The 20,770-nt window shown below is 44.9% G+C and overlaps 2 protein-coding genes across 2 annotated transcripts; one reads left to right on the top strand and one right to left on the bottom strand.

Annotated features, from left to right (window-relative positions):
* Window positions 1-1,164: 1,164 nt before the first annotated feature.
* LOC149284836 (glucose-6-phosphate 1-dehydrogenase-like) lies at window positions 1,165-8,056 on the bottom strand. Its single transcript, XM_089496131.1, has 12 exons — window positions 7,928-8,056; window positions 5,238-5,275; window positions 4,956-5,064; window positions 4,076-4,293; window positions 3,758-3,916; window positions 3,533-3,658; window positions 3,359-3,452; window positions 2,881-3,067; window positions 2,436-2,671; window positions 1,807-1,883; window positions 1,633-1,725; window positions 1,165-1,255 (listed from the first exon to the last, which is right to left on the bottom strand). Exons 1-12 carry the CDS (start codon window positions 8,054-8,056, stop codon window positions 1,165-1,167), a joined length of 1,557 nt encoding a protein of 518 aa, XP_089352257.1.
* Window positions 8,057-13,585: 5,529 nt separating this feature from the next.
* Window positions 13,586-20,376, top strand: LOC149284835 (NF-kappa-B essential modulator-like). The gene is made up of 6 exons (XM_089496012.1): window positions 13,586-13,739; window positions 13,995-14,188; window positions 16,641-16,759; window positions 18,144-18,240; window positions 20,022-20,171; window positions 20,257-20,376. Exons 1-6 carry the CDS (start codon window positions 13,586-13,588, stop codon window positions 20,374-20,376), a joined length of 834 nt encoding a protein of 277 aa, XP_089352138.1.
* The last annotated feature ends 394 nt before the right edge of the window (window positions 20,377-20,770 follow it).

Genomic DNA, 20,770 nt, shown 5'->3' with positions numbered 1-20,770 from the left:
ACTTTCTTCATCAAGGGCAGCTGCATCAGACACGGTTTGCTTCAGTAAGGCAGCGGGGTGACGGTCTGCACCCCTTTAATTAACAGGAACCCCAACTCTCCATTTGAAATTCTAGAACAGGGGTTCTCAAACTGCGGCCCTCCAGCTGCTGCAGGACTACATCTCCCATACTCCTTAGCCAGCCCCTTAGCTGAAGGAGCATTATGGGAGATGTAGTCCTGCAGCAGCTGGAGGGCCGCAGTTTGAGAACCCCTGTTCTAGAGCTTACTCTTAATTTAAAGCGTTAGTTGAAAAGCTGTGGTCTGTAAATATATATATATATATATATATATATATATATATATATATGGATAGTAATCAGTTACTGATGACCTAACCTCAGATGCTTTATAAATAGTTTTGTAAATAAATACACACAGACTCGTTTGAAGGAAAGGATTTACTGTGTGAAAAGCACAAATAAAAGCACAGAAATACCGCAAGCAGTTAGCGCTCTGCGGATCAAAGAAAGTCTACAAACCCAGGCATCTCTCTGCCTCGCTGCTACAAGCTTAAAGTAATGGTATATACAGAACGGGACAAGGTCATTCATACCAAGCGGCGGAAGGGTTCTCACACCATCGTTCATTGACCACCAACGTTCGCAAACCATCGTTGTGGCAGCTCTTATTGCAAACGTTACGTTAATTTAATTGCTAGAAGGAGTAAAAGGGGTTAAGTCAAATTGAGGTATGTTTACGTATAACGTTTTGGGTTTTTTTCGGGGGGGGGGTTATAAAACTGAAAATACTACGCAGTAGAAGGATTTTAGGTACCAAAGGTTCTCCTAAAGTCCTTCCCAGACCTGAAAGGTTTGCGGGTCGCTGCTCTAGAACACCGCGTGTCTCGTTTCAACAATGGGATGTAGAAGAGGTCGCAAATGGTGGCCGGATCTGCATGTGGGAGATGGAGGAGTATAAGGAATGTAAGCAACAGAGATTTCTCTCTAAAGTAAAATCCTGACATCAGCAGACCTTATTTTTGATCTAGAGAAATGTCCGGACAAACCTCGCCTTTTTATGTAAGTAAAATGCTCTGTGGTTTGGTCCCCGGAGTTTAACTTCACTCTGGTTTTTCAGACTGGGGGACCTGTTGAGTTTTGGTCGTAGTAACAGGTACGCGGGATTAGAGTTTGTTGGGATTCACCCATTTGTAAGTTCCTTCGTATCGGAAGCCGACGCTCTGCATCAGCTCATCGCTCTCCGGAGGGCCGCGGCTGAAACAAAAAACAGACACTGTGTAAATGCGCTGTACCAAGGCAGGAGAGCAGAGGGATTTATCCTCCCAGTAACTCCCTGCTTCAGCCATGACTGTTGTCTTCTTTGGGGGTCTCATCACTAACTGCGCCCACCCCCCTACAGCCTGGGGGGCCTTTGCTAGACATGGCTCTAGACACAATTCAGTATTTGACTTTGGAACGATAAGAAGCTCATGGCCTAGATGCAGGTTCTGCTTGCGACAAGTCTGTGGTTCCGTGTGATGATACGGTAACACTTGTATTTGGATTTTCACGACTACTGATGGCTTTTACCATTGACACCCACGCCCAATGCTCTGAGTCCACTACTCTCTCTAATGGATCTGGTCACCCACCTTCCATATTTGTAAGGCACGGGTTTGATCTTTTCCTTCTCCAGCTGATGCAGAACAGGAGTGAATATTCTCCAGGCTTCTCTGAGCTCATCGCTGTAACGGCAAGAGGGGGTATTAGATATGAACAAAGCGCACCCCACCAAAAGTCATGTGACAAAAGAAGCGATGGCATACCTGCGCACAAAGTGCATCTGACTCCCGCAGAACACATCCAAGATCAGTCTCTCGTACGCGTCCGGCAGCTTCACGTCCTACACGGGAAGGGACAAGAGACTACAATGTGACGCTGTGGCGTTGTTGCTCTACAAACAAGTGAAAGATCTTTTGCCTAATTCTTTGGCTTTGACCCATCGTGCATCACTCGGTACCCCATCACTGCTTTTATGTCTTCTTCATGTGTTGTGGATCCCTTTTGTTTGTGTTCTTTAGTATGAAGATACAGTAGTGTCTATCAGTGGACGTGACACAGAAAGAGTATCTTAATTTTCACCCTTTTTAAATTTTTTGTGATTCTATTAAATAAATACATCCCATCGATGTTATCTCATACAATAGGATAGAATGCCCTATGTATAGAGTCCACCATAAAAGAACCAGGGAGTGAGAGGGGTTACTTTTAAACGACCTTCTGCATATGAATATGATTAAATCGCACAGACTAGTAGAATTTTCCATAAAACCAGCATCAGATGTTCTAGCAGCTGACTAGTAGCTTTTCTTTATTGGCTTTTAAAACGTAAATATTTATCCAGTTGCGGTGAGGAGGCCAAAGCGAGAAGCTTTGTGGTGGGTCTCCTTGTTACCTTGTATCGGTTCCCATATGTCAGATCCAACTCGGACTCCTCGGGATTGAAGAACATTCCGGGCTTCTTGGTCATCATCTTGGTGTATACAGCTTCATCCGGCTGCACTCGGATGACCAGCTCGTTCCTTTTACACTGTCCTTGGAAAATGTCCCCCGGAACATCACGGAACTGCAGCCGAACCTCTGCCTTTCTTTCATTCAGAGCTTTTCCACAGCGCATGATGAAAGGGACCCCTGGCACACGAGACGGGACAGAAGGTTAGAGGAAGAGTGATGGAACCAAACAGTGATGGAACTACACAGGTCGACGTAATAACACGTCATTGTGGTCTTATGGTCCAAACACAAAGCTTTCAAAAATACAGTTAATACAACTTATACACAACATACAAATAGTTAATGTTACAAAATAAGGTGCTGCAGGAGGCCACAAGGAGCCTTACCATCCCATCGCTCGTTCTGCACATACAGGACAGCAGTGGCAAACGTTGGGGTGAGAGATCCCGCAGGCACGGTGGGATCATCCAGATAGCCCTTCTTAGCTTCTCCTTCGCCGGCGGGATCCCCAACATACTGCCCCACTACCAGGTTCTTGAGGGGCAGCTCGGAAATGCATTTCAAGACTTTTACCTACGAGATATGAAACCATGTGAGAACATGAAGTGACTGAGCAAGACCCCTCCAAATGTATACGGATTACTCAATTCACTTTGGATTATGGATATTCAGACAGAAAGCGTGAAGAGATCAAGATTACGAAGGCACCGTTCATTTTCATCCATGAAGAGATAAAACGGAGAACTCCAAAAGTCCAAAGAGGGCTCGTCTTAGAAAAAAGTAGAACTTTTTGACCAATCTCAAGGTTTCAGCGCCCTGGATTCAAAGTACTTATGATGTGGCTGATGCTCATATAGACAATACCTTCTCATCGCGGACATCATCAGAGCTGGTGGAGACCGGCTTCTCCATGGCCACCAAGCACAACATCTGAAGGAGGTGGTTCTGCATCACATCTCTAGAGGACAGAGACAGAGGTTCAGTATTGCGTCAGACTGTCCAGCACGCTTCATGGCTGAAGGTATACCAAATATCTACCTGAGAATACCAAATTCGTCAAAGTATCCTCCTCTACCCTGCGTGCCAAACGGTTCTTTGAAAGTAAAAACCACCGAAGCAATGTGATCGCGGGACCAGATGGGGCCAAATATTCTGTTTCCGAACCTAGAAAACAAAAAATAGTCAGGTGTAATTATATCTACCTGGGGAAAAAAAAATAAAAAATGGAGGGAGGGGAATAATTTAGGAGAAGAACCGTCTCACCTGAGCACCATCAGGTTCTGCACCATCTCCTTGCCCAGGTAATGGTCGATACGGTAGATCTGGTTCTCCTGGTACAGGGAGGAGATGTGTTCAGACAATTTGTTTGAACTCTCCAAGTCTTTCCCAAAAGGCTTCTCCACAATCACACGATTCCATCCTCTGCAAAACAGGAGAGGTGAACTTGTCAAGAAGGAAGAGTGAAAAGCGGGTAATAGCGCAGCCGGGAACGACGATAAGAGACCAAATATAAACACAAGACAGGAAGAAATAGCAGAAGGCATTGGAAATCCCAAAGACGAGGCAGGAGTGGATCCTCACACTTTACTCATGCAGGTCTCCTTGATGTTACGGGTCACATCATGGTACACGCTGGGTGGTACTGCCAGGTAGAAGAGGCGGTTGGCTTTGGACCCATTGGGAAGCGACAGCAGGTGCTGGTTGAGGGCCTTGAAAGACGCTTCTTCAGAGTACTGGCCGGAAACATACGAGTTCCTCTTGAAAAAAGATTCCAGCTTCTCAGCGTCAGCTGCGGTGGCCTATGACAAATCCAACAAGAACTGAAGTTAATTCACGAGGACCGAGTCAGGAACATAAGGATCGGACACAAACACGCCAATAGACAATGCCTTATGCACACAGCAAGATGTCTTCTACTCCATCTACCCCAAACACTGAAACTTTATGTATGTCCCCCCCATTCATGTCCTGGTGTCTAAAGGACCAGGATGGGCTAGCTTTCTCCAGGCATATGGTGGGCTTCATTGCAGGCTAACAGATTTGAACTAAAACTATACTCCCGTTGTATGAGCTCTCAAGGCGTATGGTTTGAGTACGCTGCCCCCGTGGACGGATATATGGTCATAAATAGAAGGGAAGACGTGAACACACAGCTGTGAATCAGCTGAGCCACTAATAGTCATTGAAGCAAACACATCTTATGTAAGTGCCCGCTGTGAGCTCATCAGAGGGCAACGAACCCGATATTAACTGCATAATCTGCTCATCACCCCATGTACTGGAGGCCAATGAACCCATCAAAATGTTTGAAGGACCGGATGACACAAAAGGTACGTGAACCCAAAGCGGGATTCCCAATAAATCAATAAAGGTCACTAGACGATAAGATCAGGACTTAACAAATCCCAGGAGCCAGACAGAAATTAGGCATCCTCGGTCCGATGGGCGCGAGTCGCGTTACCTTGAAGTACTGCTGGCTCTGCTTTCTGATATCGGCCACAGACAGCTTGGAACGAGCGAAGCCCACGATATAGGTGTCCTCTGGAAGCAATCCGTCGCTATACAACCACCTGGGGGTCAGGAGCACAACGCGTTACCGAAAGTCACCGGTAACAACCTGCCACACAACACCCGCTCGCTTTGCCAATAACCCCGACACGTAAACATGTAATCCCCGTTAATCCCCCTTACTCCCCGTTACTCCCCCGCACCGGTCCCGTCTTGATACGGAATATATTCTCACCAAAGCGTGGGGTAAATCTTCTTCTTGGCCAGATCTCCCTATTAGAAAAAGTTTTAAAACATTTGTTAGAAACATAAAAGTTAGTTGAATTGGATGCTTTTCCTTGCGGATAATAGTCCGCTCTTTTCTTGCTATTTCCCCCAAATCCTTATTTTATAGTATTTTTCATTACTTTATACAGAGCTTAACAGCTGAAGACACAGATACCGTCCTTCTATGACTGATTTAAAGGAGAGCTCCCACCAAAATATTTTTATCTCATATTAATGATAAACAAGTTTTTAAAAGCATTTCTCTGTTATCCTGGAAAAACACAAAACAGTTGTGTCTTCATATAATAAAATAATAATAATAATAAATAATATAAGGTTTTCAGGCAGCTGCATATCAGCCATTTGTATGAGTTGTCGCTCTGTTACTTGAACCTGATCTACAAGACAAACCCCCACTCCTTATCATACTGCCCGTGGGGGGGACAATAGAATGCCTCTGTCCTAATCATCCAACAGGACATTCTTACTAATGAATGCCTATGGAGGAACGGACTTCATTACCAAAGCAAAAGGTGTCCAACCTGCGGCCCTCCAGCTGCTGCAGGACTACATTTTGGACACCCCTGCCATAAAGCGTCAGCTCAGTGTGGTCAAAATACATCGTGACTGCAAATAAAGGAACTTTAGGTAGAACTATGTTTTTGTTTAAGCAATGTATTACTTTATACAGTGCTGGGGGGGTTGTTTCTGTATACAGCGCTGGGGGGGGGTGTTATTGCTATGCTAAGTATAGTTATTGGATGGCGATTGGATATCGGTGGGGGGCCAGCTCTGGACTAGACGTGGAGATGGTTAATACACACGAGGTTGGGAGCGGCAGCTGCCTGCGGCTCGCAGCTATGGAGAAGGCATGCGTTGGATGCGGGGGGGGTGCCAAGCGGGTTATATCAGGACAATCCGCTGAGTAAGCCTGACAGAGCGCTGGGACTTTGCGAAAAAGGCAGGGCTGTGAGCAGTTAGAGGTACCGTTACACCAGGCTGTTTACCCAAGGTGAGGTGGAGATTAGGGACTGATCCAGTTTGGGGAAGGAGAGACCCAATACCAGAGCAAAACCGTTTAAATGCTACGGGGAGCTTCTGTACCCAGTCTGTGCTTCGGAAGGATCGTTGTGGCTACCGGGGGCTCACCTCCCACGTTTCACAATAAAGATTCATTCGTTCCAGGAAGCATTATCACCAAGAACTCAAATTAATGAATTACATTCTAAAAATAATTTACTTTAAAAAAAATGTAACAGCGCCGACACAGCTCTGGGTGGAAAAAAGGGACTTTTTCCAAATAAAAAAAAAAGTTCAGGGTATAATATATACAACGGCATGGTATATATGCTAATATCAAGTGGACAGGCTGTGAGGATGAGGGATACAAGAGCTTACAATCTAGGACACTGTCTGTCTGAATAACAGAAGTTACACAAAATACATTGTGTTGCTTCATTGGAATTATGCAAAGGAATTTCTTCGTAATGTTGCACAACGTGACACAATTACACCATCTGTATTTAATGTGTGGCACAGAACCACTAAACAAGGCTGCGTTTTCTCCATTTCAGATTTATTTAGCAGTAAAGGTAAATCAAGCTTTGTTTTGTTTTGTTTTATGAGAATTTTTATAAAATAAAAAAAAATAAATAGAAAAAAAAAGAAAATATTTAAAGAAATAGCGTATCAATAGGGTTACCATTTTTTGTGTACAGGCTAACACAACAACACAAAAGGGGACACGCAAACAATGTAGACAAAGCACAAGCCTCCCTTCTTAACAAGACTACAATTCCCATGATGCTCAGCAAGCCAACATTTAAATAAATAAATAATTTAGCAAATATATATATATATATATATATATATATATATATACACATATATACCGGATCAAACCCCAACCTCAACATTTAAAGGGGGAGTCCCACCAGGACGCCGTTTTCTAGTATTTTAAAGCTTAAAACAGTTTGCAGTCCCGCATATATACGGGAGATCAGGTTATTTTGTACGGTATACGCCCGTGGAATATACGGGGCCCGGCTTGCAAACTAGGACATTGATGTATATCGGGGGGGAAATGTGGTCTTATTACCATGGCAACCAGTGGACCGTTCCTGCTGATTGGGCTAGTAGTGCATTGGTTGGTTTGGTGATAAGGCTGCCCTGCTGTATAAGCCCTTGTGTGCCATTATGAAGGTGACTTGTGGCAGGAGGATTTTGGAGGACCCTGTATAATGCATACTTAATTCAGTGGCAAATCTGCCAACGTTGACCCTTTGTAATGAATAGTGAAGCGAGGGAGCTGAATCCAAAACTCTCCTTTTAGTGAATAGACCCCGATTGGGGCTTATCCGCTAAACATTGAGCAGCAACAGATTAAGCATGCATCATAAAGGGTCAACCCCACAACGTCTCATCTACAAGAAGGACCCGGGTCGCCCTGTATAATAACTTACAAACTTAACCATGTATTGTAAAAAGCAGGCCCGACCCTTCTCGCAGTCGCTGTTTAGTGAATATTGCCCACAAGATATGCGATCCTGTAAAACGGAACAGCTGTAGGCTCTTTGGGATCTTACAAAGGCTTGTGTTCCACAGCAGGCAGTTGAACTCCCGGGAGTGTTTACTCCTGCAGTGGGGTTGCCCACTTACCGAAGCTCCGACGACGATGAATATGTGGGTCTGAGTCTGCTGGAAGTCCCCTTCGCTGTACAGCTCCTCCCGCATCATCCCGCACACCTCCGACCTGCTCAGGTGCACCTGCTCCTGCTCGGCACTCATCTTAAGCTCTGCGGGAGGAGAGGAGGGGTTAATACACAGGCAGGGTATGGGGGAAGAAGGGGTTAATACACAGGCAGGGTATGGGGGAAGAAGGGGTTATTACACAGGCAGGGTATGGGGGAAGAAGGGGTTATTACACAGGCAGGGTATGGGGGGCAAGAAGGCATTCCAGACACATGAGCAAAGGATCCGCACGCGGGGCTCAGACCGGTGAGTCCAACTAGTCGTGCTACACAGCATTGGGCCGGTTAGCGCTCCTTTACGTGTTTAGCGGAGGAGCCACTGAATTAATTCCCGAAGCCAGAAGATCCCCTGCGACCTGACCTCGGGGGTCACCCGCCGGGTAACGCAGCAGATTGGCTCACTTTGTGTCCCTTTAATGGGTAATTACTGTCGGTTTGGGGTATTCTCAGTGACCGGGTGGCATAAAGGTGGGCATTAGATCTTATACACCAGTACAAATACCCCACTGCAGTGGACCCTCGGTGCCCGGCTACTGGTGGCCACTTGCTGGCAGCTGTTTCATATGTTTGGGGGGGGGGCATGTGTGGCTCTTCACACGGGACCCGAGCCTGGCAGACAAGCGTGCGCAGGCAGGGCATGCTGGGTGTGTGTGTACCTGGCAGGTGTGCACTTCCTGTGTAGAGGGTATACAATCGCTGCCACAATCCAAACAATACTCACAATGCGCTGCACAAAAGCAGACGGGGCAAAGTCAGCATGATACAGCAAAGCCTAACCCCTCCGTAACCCCTTCCTAGCCATTCGCCTCTGTTACCCTGTTTAACCCTTTCCCTTCCACACCTCTATACAAAACCAACCCATTCTCTTTGTGATCATTGTAACCCCTTACCTGCCAGACCCTTGTAGCTCATCTGCCTAACCCCTTACTCACCAGATCCTTGCAGACAATCTCTTTAACCCCTTCCTTGCTAGAGCCTCGTAGCTCTGCTGCCTGACCATCTTCCTCTAACAGCCTCGCAGTACATCATTGAGTAACCCCTTCCTTACCATAACAAATAGCTGTTTGCAAACGCCGTGCAATGTAACCACTTCCTGCCTTCGTTGTTTTGTAATGATTACCGATTACATTCTCGCCCTCCAACCATCTTCTTTTATTACATTTTATAACTAAGCATTAATACCTATCAATAAAAGGAATTGCCTCCTGACATCACAGCGTCGCGCCGTAATGCCCCATTATTCAAATTGCTAGCCCCTAGAAACTTGGTAAACTACTTATTAACTCATCCTGTCCCACAGACACAGGTACTAATCACGCTGCGCTGCCACGATGGCTTTCCTAGTGCTGAAATCTGTATATTCTGTCTTTCTATAAACGGATTTAACCGTTAACGCAGAACATGCTTTGATCTGGGGAACAGGCACAGGGACCCCCAAGATAAGCTCTCTGGGGGGTAAGATCGCAGTGCCTTACTGCCCTTAAGTAGTTCTATCTCTGGCAAACACAGATGTCACTCTATGGTTATCTGATGGCATCTGGGCATTAAAGGCACCTCTTACTGATGTCACTTCATCACCGAAAGCTGCCTCTACCCCCTTCTACACCAGAGGGGTCTGGCAGCCTATTATTTAACAGGTAACATGCTGCACGCTGTACAGTCACGAGACAAATAGACGCTGATGGACGTTGGTTACTCACTGGATGATCCTGTTCTGTCTCTGGTTTCCTAAAGGTGTCTGTTTTCTGTGTCTGTCTGTCGCCCGGCTGCCTCTGTGTATATGTGATGGGGCGGCTCTCAGGAGGAGGGTGGAATTTCAGGACTCCTGCCTACTATGAATGAATTCTCCACACCCCTTGGCAATGAATTCCCCTGCCCTGTTCAACCATCCTCTTTACATCACCACCCCTCTCCTCCTCTGTATAATCCCCCCCCCAACCACTCTCCTCCCCAATACCCCTCTCCTCCTCTGTATCCTCCCCACCACCCCTCTCCTCCTCTGTATCCTCCCCCTCACCCGATCACCCCTCCAAGTGGAAGTTCTGTACATTTTCACCCACTGTAGATACAGAATCAAAGCTCCATAGCTCATCAGGCTCAAAGCAGATGTTTAAGCAGCACCTCTACATATATATTGACATGTATTCATCTAAAAGCTATATGTCCCCCTGACATTTCCAGTTCTCCATAAGAACATATCTATGCCCAAAAATATTATTCTGCTTATAATAAAGATGAGTGTAGTGTTATTATAAATAAAGTTGTTACATGTGACACTCAGGCTGGGGCCTTCTATATAGTGTAATGCATGCTGATGAGTGTATATACGGACGGTTCGGTATAAAGTCATAGAACGTCGCATTGTGTGACATTCGCTTCTAGACGGTACATTAGCCCGAGCAGCGTGAGGATCCACCCCCTCACTCACCCACACTGGGTCTGCTCCCCATTTCTGCCCACTTCTTGATCGCCACGCCCACACGAAAGGGCTTTTCTCCAATCAGAAATTCATAAGCGCTTGGGGAGGCGGAGCCCACATCAGGCAGGCGTCGTGGAACAGGGCTCCCCAGCCAATAAGCTCAGCGTCCGTATTTTTACAGCCAATTAGAGGAGAGAATATTGCTAAAGTCGTCTGTCAGCCGACAATCTTTCCTTCTACTGCTTGTCTTTTTGTTTTTTTTTGTCCCAGAGGGCTGCCCCACTTCCGGTGAACTAGCAACTTTTTAATATGCCCTTCTTCCGGTAAAGAGTTAGCTAGGCGTGATGAGGAAAAGTCCCCGTGTGATTACGTCATGAGATAGGGGAAACACAACCCGGAAGCTGGGCGAGAAATAAGTGAATGTGGAGAGTTTGTCAGTGATATGAGCCATTAAACCGCCTATTCCCTATACAAGCCAGTAAAGGTAATGTCGGTGCTGGGTAGTTACACAGCGGGTTTCAGGCACTTTAGGCGTTACGGTAAAAGAACAAGGCGGGTAGGCTATTTGGGGGACAAACCTGATCCGCCTCATCATAAAGTGTTCTAGAAGGGAAAAGGGGCTCCTGGGAGTGTAACTTGGGACCCTGTCCTTTTTTTTCCCTTGTTGATTATTTTCTACACATTTATTATTACTGGAATGTTCGGCACTAAATCTGAGTTATTTTGGGGTCACAGACAGATAAGTGATTATATAATGCATTTTTATATGTTTATAAGCAAATGTAGATAAGTGTATTCTGAGTAAGAGCCAGCTAAGTAATCTAGTAGCCACCTTCATATTTTACATATATATATATATCATACATGCCCAGGAACTTTCTAGACTATTTATTGTTTTATATAGCACCATCATATTCCACAGCGGTGTACAATATGTAAACAGGACATAACAACTTGACTTAAGAAGTAAGAGGTAAGGAGTGCTTACAATGAATGAGCTGTCCCGAGACGCTAGAAATATTAACCCTTAATAGCCCATGGTGAATATTCTATATAGCGACTCTCCAAACGTATTACCCAAATAGCTCTAATACTTCTTCAACTGGAAACTTTGACTTGGCGTTATTTAAAGAGGGCGTCAATTGGGTCACCTACATTCAAGCAGGAATATCAACTATAACATTCTGGGAGCAAAAGTACCAATTGGGAGTCTTATATATAATTACAGCAGCGTAGAATAAGGAGTCATCTCCAGTCTGTGTGACCCTGAAAGGTCCCAGGCATGTGTGTGTTAATATGTACTGTATGTATGTATATGTGTGATATGTATATATATATATATATATCGCACACATTTCTTATCACATGAAATAGTTATTACGAGGTTACTAATGGGTTAAATGTTGGTGTTTTGTTTTTTTAGCGTGGCTGCCTTGAATGAGGGACACAAACTCTATGGAAATGAGAAGTCTGTGAGACCGCTGGGATTGTCACTTAGAGGAGTTTGAAGAGAAGGTTCCTAATTGTCGGGTAAGATCTGCGTATCGTGTTTAGAGCGATATGTTTTTTTTAGAATGCACGGGGACTGATGTATACAATTTAATGCTCTTTATGTAGCGCAGTTAAGCAGAACTGCCATCTGGACGGTTCATTACATAGTGGCTGAATGTGTGTATGTTGCGTGTGAAGTACGTGTGCACTGGGGACTTTGTCACATGATGTTTACTAGAATATTAATGAACCCGGATCTAGGAGCCGAGTCACAATATTTACAGGTAATCGGAAATGAATAAAGGTGTTTTTAACTTATTTTATATTTACATAAATTCCAGGCATACAAATGATCACTTAGCAGCTTCTGTTCCTTATCTGCGTTTTACACATGATGACGGGTAGACTGTTATTATAACAGACAGAGGGTACCAGTGGCAACAATCTGTGTATGTGTTTGTAAATATGTATATATATATATATATATATATATAATGTGTGTGTATGTATTTTTTTTTTCTTTTCTGTTACTTCTTCCTCTTTTCTGATTTATATAAAAAAAAAAAAATGGATCTCTTGGACTTCCCGGTTCTTATCATTACACCTGGCAGGGTGTGTGGTGTTATATTGATTTAATAGGGCACGTCATGCAGCAGTTCAGTATTTAACACAAAAAACACCAGTAAATATTGTGAAATGATTGTATTATGCTTAAAACAACACAAAACAACTGTTTTTATTTACAACAAGCCTGAAGTAAGGACCAGGAAAACTGGGGAAAAAAAGGAAAACCTTTATATAGTTAAAGCAATATTTTTAGGAAGGGTTTGGGCATTCAGCAGTACAATGGATCGTGTTTTTTACGGTTCTGTTTAGTTATACAAGTGATCGACTCAGCAGAGTAGTGGGAGCGGGATATTTAACATAGTGGACCGCAGCTTAAAGGATATCCAAAAACTGTGGCCTGTTTATGGCCCTCGAGGACCGTGGTTGTGCCGTCCCTATATCAAAGATGCTGTATGGAACTTAAAGGGACACTGCCTGGAAAAACATATTATTTGTACGCTTTGCATCAAATAATTCTTTTAGGTTCCACCTCTTTGGTATTTCCCGGTTAGCTGATCATATGATGTCATGGTATTTGGCGCAGGTCACATGCATTTATAATATGCTGGAGAGGTGCCACGCTTATAAAGCGTAAGTCCATAGTACCAGCGACTGAATGAGTGCTACACACCCTGCGCTACGCGTGTAAATCGTGAGCACGTGAATAGGGCTCTCGTCGGTTTAATTCTCTATTACTACTGGCTTTAACCTTATAAGACAACCCCTTTAACCCCTCTGGTTTGATGTCATTGCTCAAAGAAGGAAGAGCTTCATTGAGTGTCTTATCCTGTATCTGATATTATCGTAATTTGGCATAACCACATGTTACCTGGGGAGGAAAAAAAACAAATGTTGGCTGAAAACAAAACTGAAAGAGCGTTGGGTTGTGTAGAGAGCTTTGTATTTCCTGGGTTATATACTTAGCAGTTAATAATTATAAATCATGTGATTTATACCTGAGTTGACCTCCTCTGTCTTTATTCTCTCGGCAGAAGACGTACCCGAGGGGACGGGCTGCGGTGAATGAGCTTACCACGGCAGACAGCGGAAATGGTGCAGCCCAATGACAGCCCTGTCATTGACTATACCCCTTCTGGGGGGGGCCCAGGGGATTCATCTCTGCTTAAAGCAGACGCATTGCCCCCGGCAATAAGTAGTCAGGAGGCTTTCCAGCAGCTGTTGGCAGAGAACCAGGACTTGAGAGGTAAGGAACAGACAAGCCACCCCATCACAGCTTGTACCATAAACAAATTAGTTTATTAAAACCGCCAGTAGCCTATGGTTGTATTGACTCTTAAACAGTGTAGGAACTTTGATTCCACATTAGGAGTTATTTAGTTTCAAGCAAGATGAGAAAAAGTTGGCAAAACTAGCCTAACAGTTATTGCCGTGCCCTCCACTTTACCCATCTGTCCCCGGATGCGCCCTCATCGTATTCTGTATTTCCAAACTTATCTAGCTGCCTTGGAACAGAGCAACATGATGTTACGGAAGCGGCACGGCGAGATCCTGGCTCTTCAGGAAGCCCAGAGGAGCGAACACCAGTTTATAGCGGCCAGATTCAGCGAGGCGCGGGACCTCGTACAGCAGCTCACGAAAGAGCGCAATTCCCTGCGAGCTCGGCTGGAGGAGGCCGGGACACAAGCGGCGCACGTGCAGAAGGAGAGGAGGGCGCCGGCAGAGGGTTCCTTTTCTGACCAGGGACTTCTGAAAGCACCAAGCGAAGAGGTACTAAGCTTTCCTTACCAAGTGGTGGTGGTGGTGGCGGCGGTAGGCTCGGAGTAATGGGGCATATGGTCAGTCTTCTCCATTCTCCCAGCCTTAAGGTTATCCATCGCTTGGTGTGTCCCAACAATCCTCTGCTCTCCTTTCCAACCTTTGGCACTTTTCCAATGAATTCTTCACGTGCTGTCTCCTAATGGTGGTCACTGGTCTTCATGCATCGGTTGGCCAGGCTTTTCGGTTTGGGTTGTACACACTCCTGCAAGCCGTAGACAAGTTGTCTTGGCTCCTGGCATTCTTGACTCCTGATGAAGGGCCACAATTAATTATTCCTTTTTGTCTGGAGATTTGACTGTTTAGATGTTTTTCTCTTTGTCTTCTGTTCTGCCCGACTCCTCGGTTTGCCCCCCTGTCTGACCCCAATCCGCTGTGTGTTGTTAGGATAACACCAGCCCAGAGACCTCTTTGTCCTCCTCTGAAACTCTGACCCACAGTGTATGTGAGACAATCAGGAAGCCAGCACCCCAAGACAGGGGGCCATCCCGATCGGAGCAGGTGAGACAGAAATCTTCCGTCAGCTTGGTTTGAATAGGTATGGAAAATGTATATTATACTTTGTCTCCTTGTCATTTCCACCTCTCTCCAGTACCGCAGATGAAGCCTTCAGAGATCCTCAAAGATCAGATTGCGTAGGGATAGTAAACTTTCCCCAATCCCTAAAATAGGTACCGAGGTATAACTCATTACAATAGTTTTGACAGATCACACCTCTTTTCTAACATTTGGACGAACTGAAAAGTCCGATACGTTGGTCAAAGTAAAAAAAAATATTGGATTTTCGGATCAATTTACTAATTTACATTGAATTTTAATCACCGGTGTTCAGCGTAAGCAAATAGTCACCTCTCTGAAAGGTCTTGCCAAGTAAATTTGTGCCGATCTCTCCTAGATCTTTCAATCATATCTGGATATATAGCCATCAACCTTGCCTACTTTAGCATAGGTGAGCCTTTATGGTTTTTTCAGTGTGGAGTCACCGGAAGGGAATATCCATATAAATTATAAATGCGATAGATTGAAAAAAAACGGTCGCGTCATTGTAGGTGACGCAGTATCGAGCCTTCTGTTAAGGCCAGGTGGAGGTTCTTGAAAGCTGAGGGTTCACTGCACCTGAGTAGCACAAATACATGCTTAGAACCTTTGGGTTGTTTCCTGACAATCCCATCTTTCTGCAGGAGGATCTCAGAAAGGAGCTGGACATGCTGAGGGCGGCAGTTGCCAAACTGCGAGTGGAGAAAGAGCAACTTGACTCCAATGGCAGAGAAGAGATCCGACTAAGGGTGAGGCTGTTGCACGGTCCATCATGCGATAAACGGTACATCTTATATCACACGAATACTAATCTGTCGTGTATTATTTCAGGTAGAAACCAATGACAGGGAAACGCGCACCGAGAGCGAACTCCTCCAAGGAGCCGGGGACAGGTGCGTTCCGTGCAAGGTAACTTGGTATGTCGGGGAACTCGCAAAGTCAAAGCCTCACGATGTATCTGTTTCAGACAAACAAGAATGGAGCAAGAACTGCAGAAGAAGCTGCAGGAAGCTGAAAGCCAGTGAGTACATTTACATGCTCGGGGATTTGAGGGAACCTGAAATCTGTTTCTTTTAAAATTCAGAAATAAATAAAAATGGCAACAATAGATATATTAGTCTTGTGACTGTAGGACTCGTCTGTCTCGCTGCGCAGTTGCGAAGGTCATAAGGCTCTTATATGAGCGGAGCCTGTCCTGCTGAGCACATGGGGTACTCCTATTAATTTAATTGGGGGAGAGAAGGTATTTGCGGTCATCAAGGTACATTGAATGAGTGTTGATTTAAATAGGTATATATTGTGGTAGGTCAGACGCTGATGTTAATGACCGGCATATATGCTAGTAGCAAAAATAAATCCCTTCATAATTAAATAGGCTTCCACGGAGACATGCTATTCCTGGTCACAGACAGCACTGGGATGATAGATCATTGATTTTGTGTCTTCCATTTGTCCGATGACCATGATACGGGGTCCACACACTGAAATGTAGAGCATGCTGTCTTTTAATAGCGGTAAAATGCATGCACTGATTGTTTTGGGGGTTTCAGGAATGCTATCCTCCAAGATCAGCTTGCAAACCTTCAGGGGGAGATATCAGAGCTGAGACACCAGATGGCAGAGAAAGGGGCCGAGGGACAGAGACAACTGCAGGTGAGACAGTGGACAGCGCTGTGTGTGCGTGTGCGTATGTATATGTATATGTATATATAGATATATATGTATTATACACATGTTTTACCAGTATTCACAAAGTTGTGCGTTATATTAATTTTGTCATTTGACCTTGCAGCTATTGGCTGAGGAGAAGGCCTCTGTGAAAGCCCAGGTCACCTCTCTGTTGGGTGAACTAAAGGAGAGCCAGATGAGTTTAGAGTCCTGCATCCAGGAGAACAGGAGGCTGGAGGAGAGGTGAGTGATCGACAAGAACAAAACAGGGACATAAAGCTTTCTCGGCTATAACATGCAGAATATATTGAGGAACCGGGGGGGGGGGGGGATTGGTCAAACTAAAAAGTATGGATGGATCAGGATGAGCATAGACAGAGCTGCTTCTAAACCACATCGCTTTTGTCTCTTAGAGTCCAAGAGAATTAAATTTACAAAGCTACAAACAAAATATACTAACATAAAAATAGGTGCATGGAACTGTTCATAGGTGAATGAGCTGTTGACAGATAAGGTGCTAAATTACCCACCAGGGGGTGTCACTCGAACATATGGAAACGGACACGTTACGTACTGTTTGCCATACGTGTTATTCATAGGTTTGTGGATCTTTAGTGCAGGTTTGGTTCAGCGTGTCTATTTCTGTCTTTCTCCAGTCTACGCGTTGCCCGTGAGCAGCAAAAGGAATACGAAGCCCAGGTGAAGAATCACGTAACGCAGCTGGATAAGCGCAGGCTCCAGGTGCAGGATCTGGAAGCAGCTTTGACCCTGGAAAGACAGAATGCCTCGGAGGACATGTAAGAACAAGCCGTTATCGGGGAGCGGACGGGTAATGTGCAATGAGAGCTAGGACTAGGGCTAAAACTCTCAATTGGATTATTCTGGCTGGCATGGGAAGTCCTGGTCCAAGAGAAACTGGACGTTCACGCGGTTTCTCCACCTGCCTTATTTCTAGCTACTAAAGCAGGAGAGGACACATCATCTCTGTTGCCATCTCTCAAAAGCTTAAGCCCACCATGTTTACCACTCACGTCACCTTATGCTAAATAAACCTGGATAAGAGTGTTTAGACATTAAAATAAATTGTAGAATTCTATATCATGTTTGCACCATTGCAACTTCTAACTCCCTTTTTTTCTGGCGTTTTATCCCTCCCTGTGACGTTATCTCCTTCCTATTGTCGGTTCATCGGTTCATGCAGCCTTTGTAGCCAGTGTTCCCTCTAAGCTGTGCGCTTGTGCTAGCATTTTTACAGAGCGCACATGTCCAAAAATTGTGCGCACAACAGTTTTTCCCAATAAAAAAAATATTTATTATTTTTTTGGATACTTTATGTGGCGCGGATATTGTGCGCACAAAATTTTGGCTCTGGGAAAATTTTTGCACAAGAGAAATTTTCTGCGCACGCCACCTAAGAAAAATTAGATGGAACATTGTTTGTAGCTCCCTACTGCTTTTTGTTGTGCTGTATGTTGGGAACCGGACCATGTTTTTTGTGATAAGTTTATAGGGGAACCGCATGGTAAACATTTTATAGCTCTGGAGGCTCATATGTGCCCGTCTTATGTGCTAAATGTGAATAGAGCCCAGGCATCTCGATCTTACAGCTCTGTATTTTTGGTCTTAGGAGGAAACTGGCCCAGTTGCAGGCGGCATACAACCAGATTTTCCAAGAATATGATAACCACATGAAGAACAGCCTACAGCTGGAGAAACGCAACAAGGTGACGGTCACGTTTAACCCTGGCAGGGGAATGGGTGCGACATTAAACAGGTCCCCATAAATTAAAAATAAAAAAAAATAAAAACGTAGAAAACCCGGTGCAACTATCGGACCGATATCACTCAGCGGTGGGAGTACTGAAGCAAATTTATAAACTTGGTAATCCGATAGACAAAGTGTCCAAAAAAAGTCTATAAAAACATCCTTGTGCAGCCAGTGTGAGGAAAATCCCCAAACGTTTCCTGGCGTTCCGTTCCAGACTGGCTGACGGCTCTCATCCATCACAAACACGCTCTGCGGATCCTCTCTCCAAGATTTCAATATTGTTTTATACACCTGATGCTTCCTGTAAGTAGCCCATTAAGGCACAGGGGCTACATTACTTATATTAAATACCGTATTTGCTCGATTATAAGACAAGTTTTTTTCCAGAGCAAATGCTCTGAAAAATACCCCTTGTCTTATAATCGGGGTCGTCTTATAATCAGACCTCAAATAGGTCTGACTATGAGACTAAGATCCAGATCCCCTGCAGCGATGGGGGACCTGGATCCTCCTGTGTATGCCGCCCCAACTTACCGGTGCTTCTGAGTCCCCGGTGATTAGTCCGGGCAGCGTGTAGAGCTCTACGCGATTCGTTTAGAGCGGAAGTTGTCGACGCTAATCGCTTAGAGCTCTACACGCTGCCCGGACTAAGCACCGGGGCACTCAGAAGCAACGGTAAGTTTGGAGAAGGGAGGGGGAGGGAGTGTTACATGGGGGGCATAAGGCATTTCTGGAAACAGAGTGCTCTGTGAAATGCCTTTTAACCCCCTTAATGCCACTCTGCCTCCAGAAATGCCTTTTAACCCTCTATACGCCACTCTGCCTCCTGAAATGCCCCATACCTCCCTATATGCCACTCTGCCCCATAATATGCTTTTTAACCCCCTAAATGCCAGTGACATATAGGGGTATAAGGCATTTCTTGAGGCAGAGTGGCACATAGGGGGTCAAAAGGCATATCATGGGGCACAGTGGCATTTAGAGGGTTAAAAGGCATATCATGGGGCACAGTGGCATTTATGGGGTATAAGGTATTTCTGGGGCAGATGTGCATAACTGGGGGGGGCAGGTTGAAAAAAAAGGAAATAAAAACAAAATATTTTTCTCAATCGTAGCTTTTATTAACCCCTTAATGACAAAGCCCGTACATGTACAGGCTCAAAATGCATTGTTTTCAATGGGTTTAGGGACCGCCCATTGTCCTTAAGGGGTTAACAAACAATTGTTCACATAGTTTACATGAATTAACATTAACTGGTAAAACTTTTTTCCCATAGGGTCGTCTTATATTCAGGCTTTTCCCTTTTTTTCATAAATTAATATTCAGATTGGGGGGGGGGGGGGGGGGTCGTCTTATAATCGAGCAAATCCGGTACTATAATATATAAGATATGAATGCAGGGAGTAGACACGGAGCGCCCTACTGGGTGTTGGTTGGAGTCTGTGGTCCCAGAGCGATGGCGTTTGAATATCAGCCGCATCTCATCTGTGCCATGATCTAAAAGGATCCAGGCAGCTTTTAATTTATTTGTTTGAACAGTGAGAATGGTTTTGGGGTTAAAAATACAGTTTAAAAACAATTTTTTTAAATCCAGGCAGTAAACGCTGCTTTAGCCCACATTCTTGGCGAAGTTGCAAAAAAAATCCAATAATCCAAAACATGTAGAGCGCTCATACGTACAGATTCTGCTTTCCATGTGAGCTACAGCGTTATTTTTACGGTTTTGTCCGGCACAGGACCTGGAGCACCAGGTGCCAGATCTGAAGCAGCAGCTCCAAGAAGCAGAGGAAGCTTTGGTAGCAAAGCAAGAACTGATTGACAAACTGAAACACGACGCGGAGGGGCTGAGAGGTCTGATTGACACTGTACAGGTGCTAAAAGCACAGGTGAGTTTAGCCAAGTACAGACACTAGCCTTTTTTCAGAATAGATCAGCAATGTGTTAGGATTTCACTACCGACCATCCTTCTAGGTGGCGATCTACCGGGACGACTTCTTAGCGGAGCGTGAGGCCCGAGAGAAGTCGCATGAAGAGAGAGAGAGACTACAACAACAACTTGAGGAACTCCAACGAGAGAGGTGGAGGAATTAGACTCAGGCCTCCGGCCGCTCTTGTTTAATCCTGGTCACCCGGACATCTGTGGTATCTAACTATGTTTGTCTTACAGGGCAATGATCGATGACATGAGGAACAGACACTCTACTAGCTGGGTTCCCAACATGCACAGTAAGTGACAGAAAAATCCTCCTCCTTCCCCAAATATCTTTTCATGCCCTACAACTATCAGAGGACTGACTCGTGCATTTCTATTTCCAGATCCGTTTCCCAGGTCCTATGCAAATCCAGCTCCTCTGGTGGCAGAACCTCATGAGTTCTGCTGCCCCAAATGTCAGTATAAAGCTCCTGATATAGACACGTTGCAAATACACGTGATGGATTGTATACAATAACTCGTTCAGATGCAGTGTACTGGCCCTCAGCTTAC

This window comes from Sceloporus occidentalis, unplaced genomic scaffold, assembly GCF_023333645.1.
Source record: "Sceloporus occidentalis isolate IW3139 unplaced genomic scaffold, rSceOcc1.0.p SCAF_87, whole genome shotgun sequence".
In the NCBI taxonomy this organism is placed as follows: Eukaryota; Metazoa; Chordata; class Lepidosauria; order Squamata; family Phrynosomatidae; genus Sceloporus; species Sceloporus occidentalis.
This window is presented reverse-complemented; position numbering and strand designations above follow the sequence as displayed.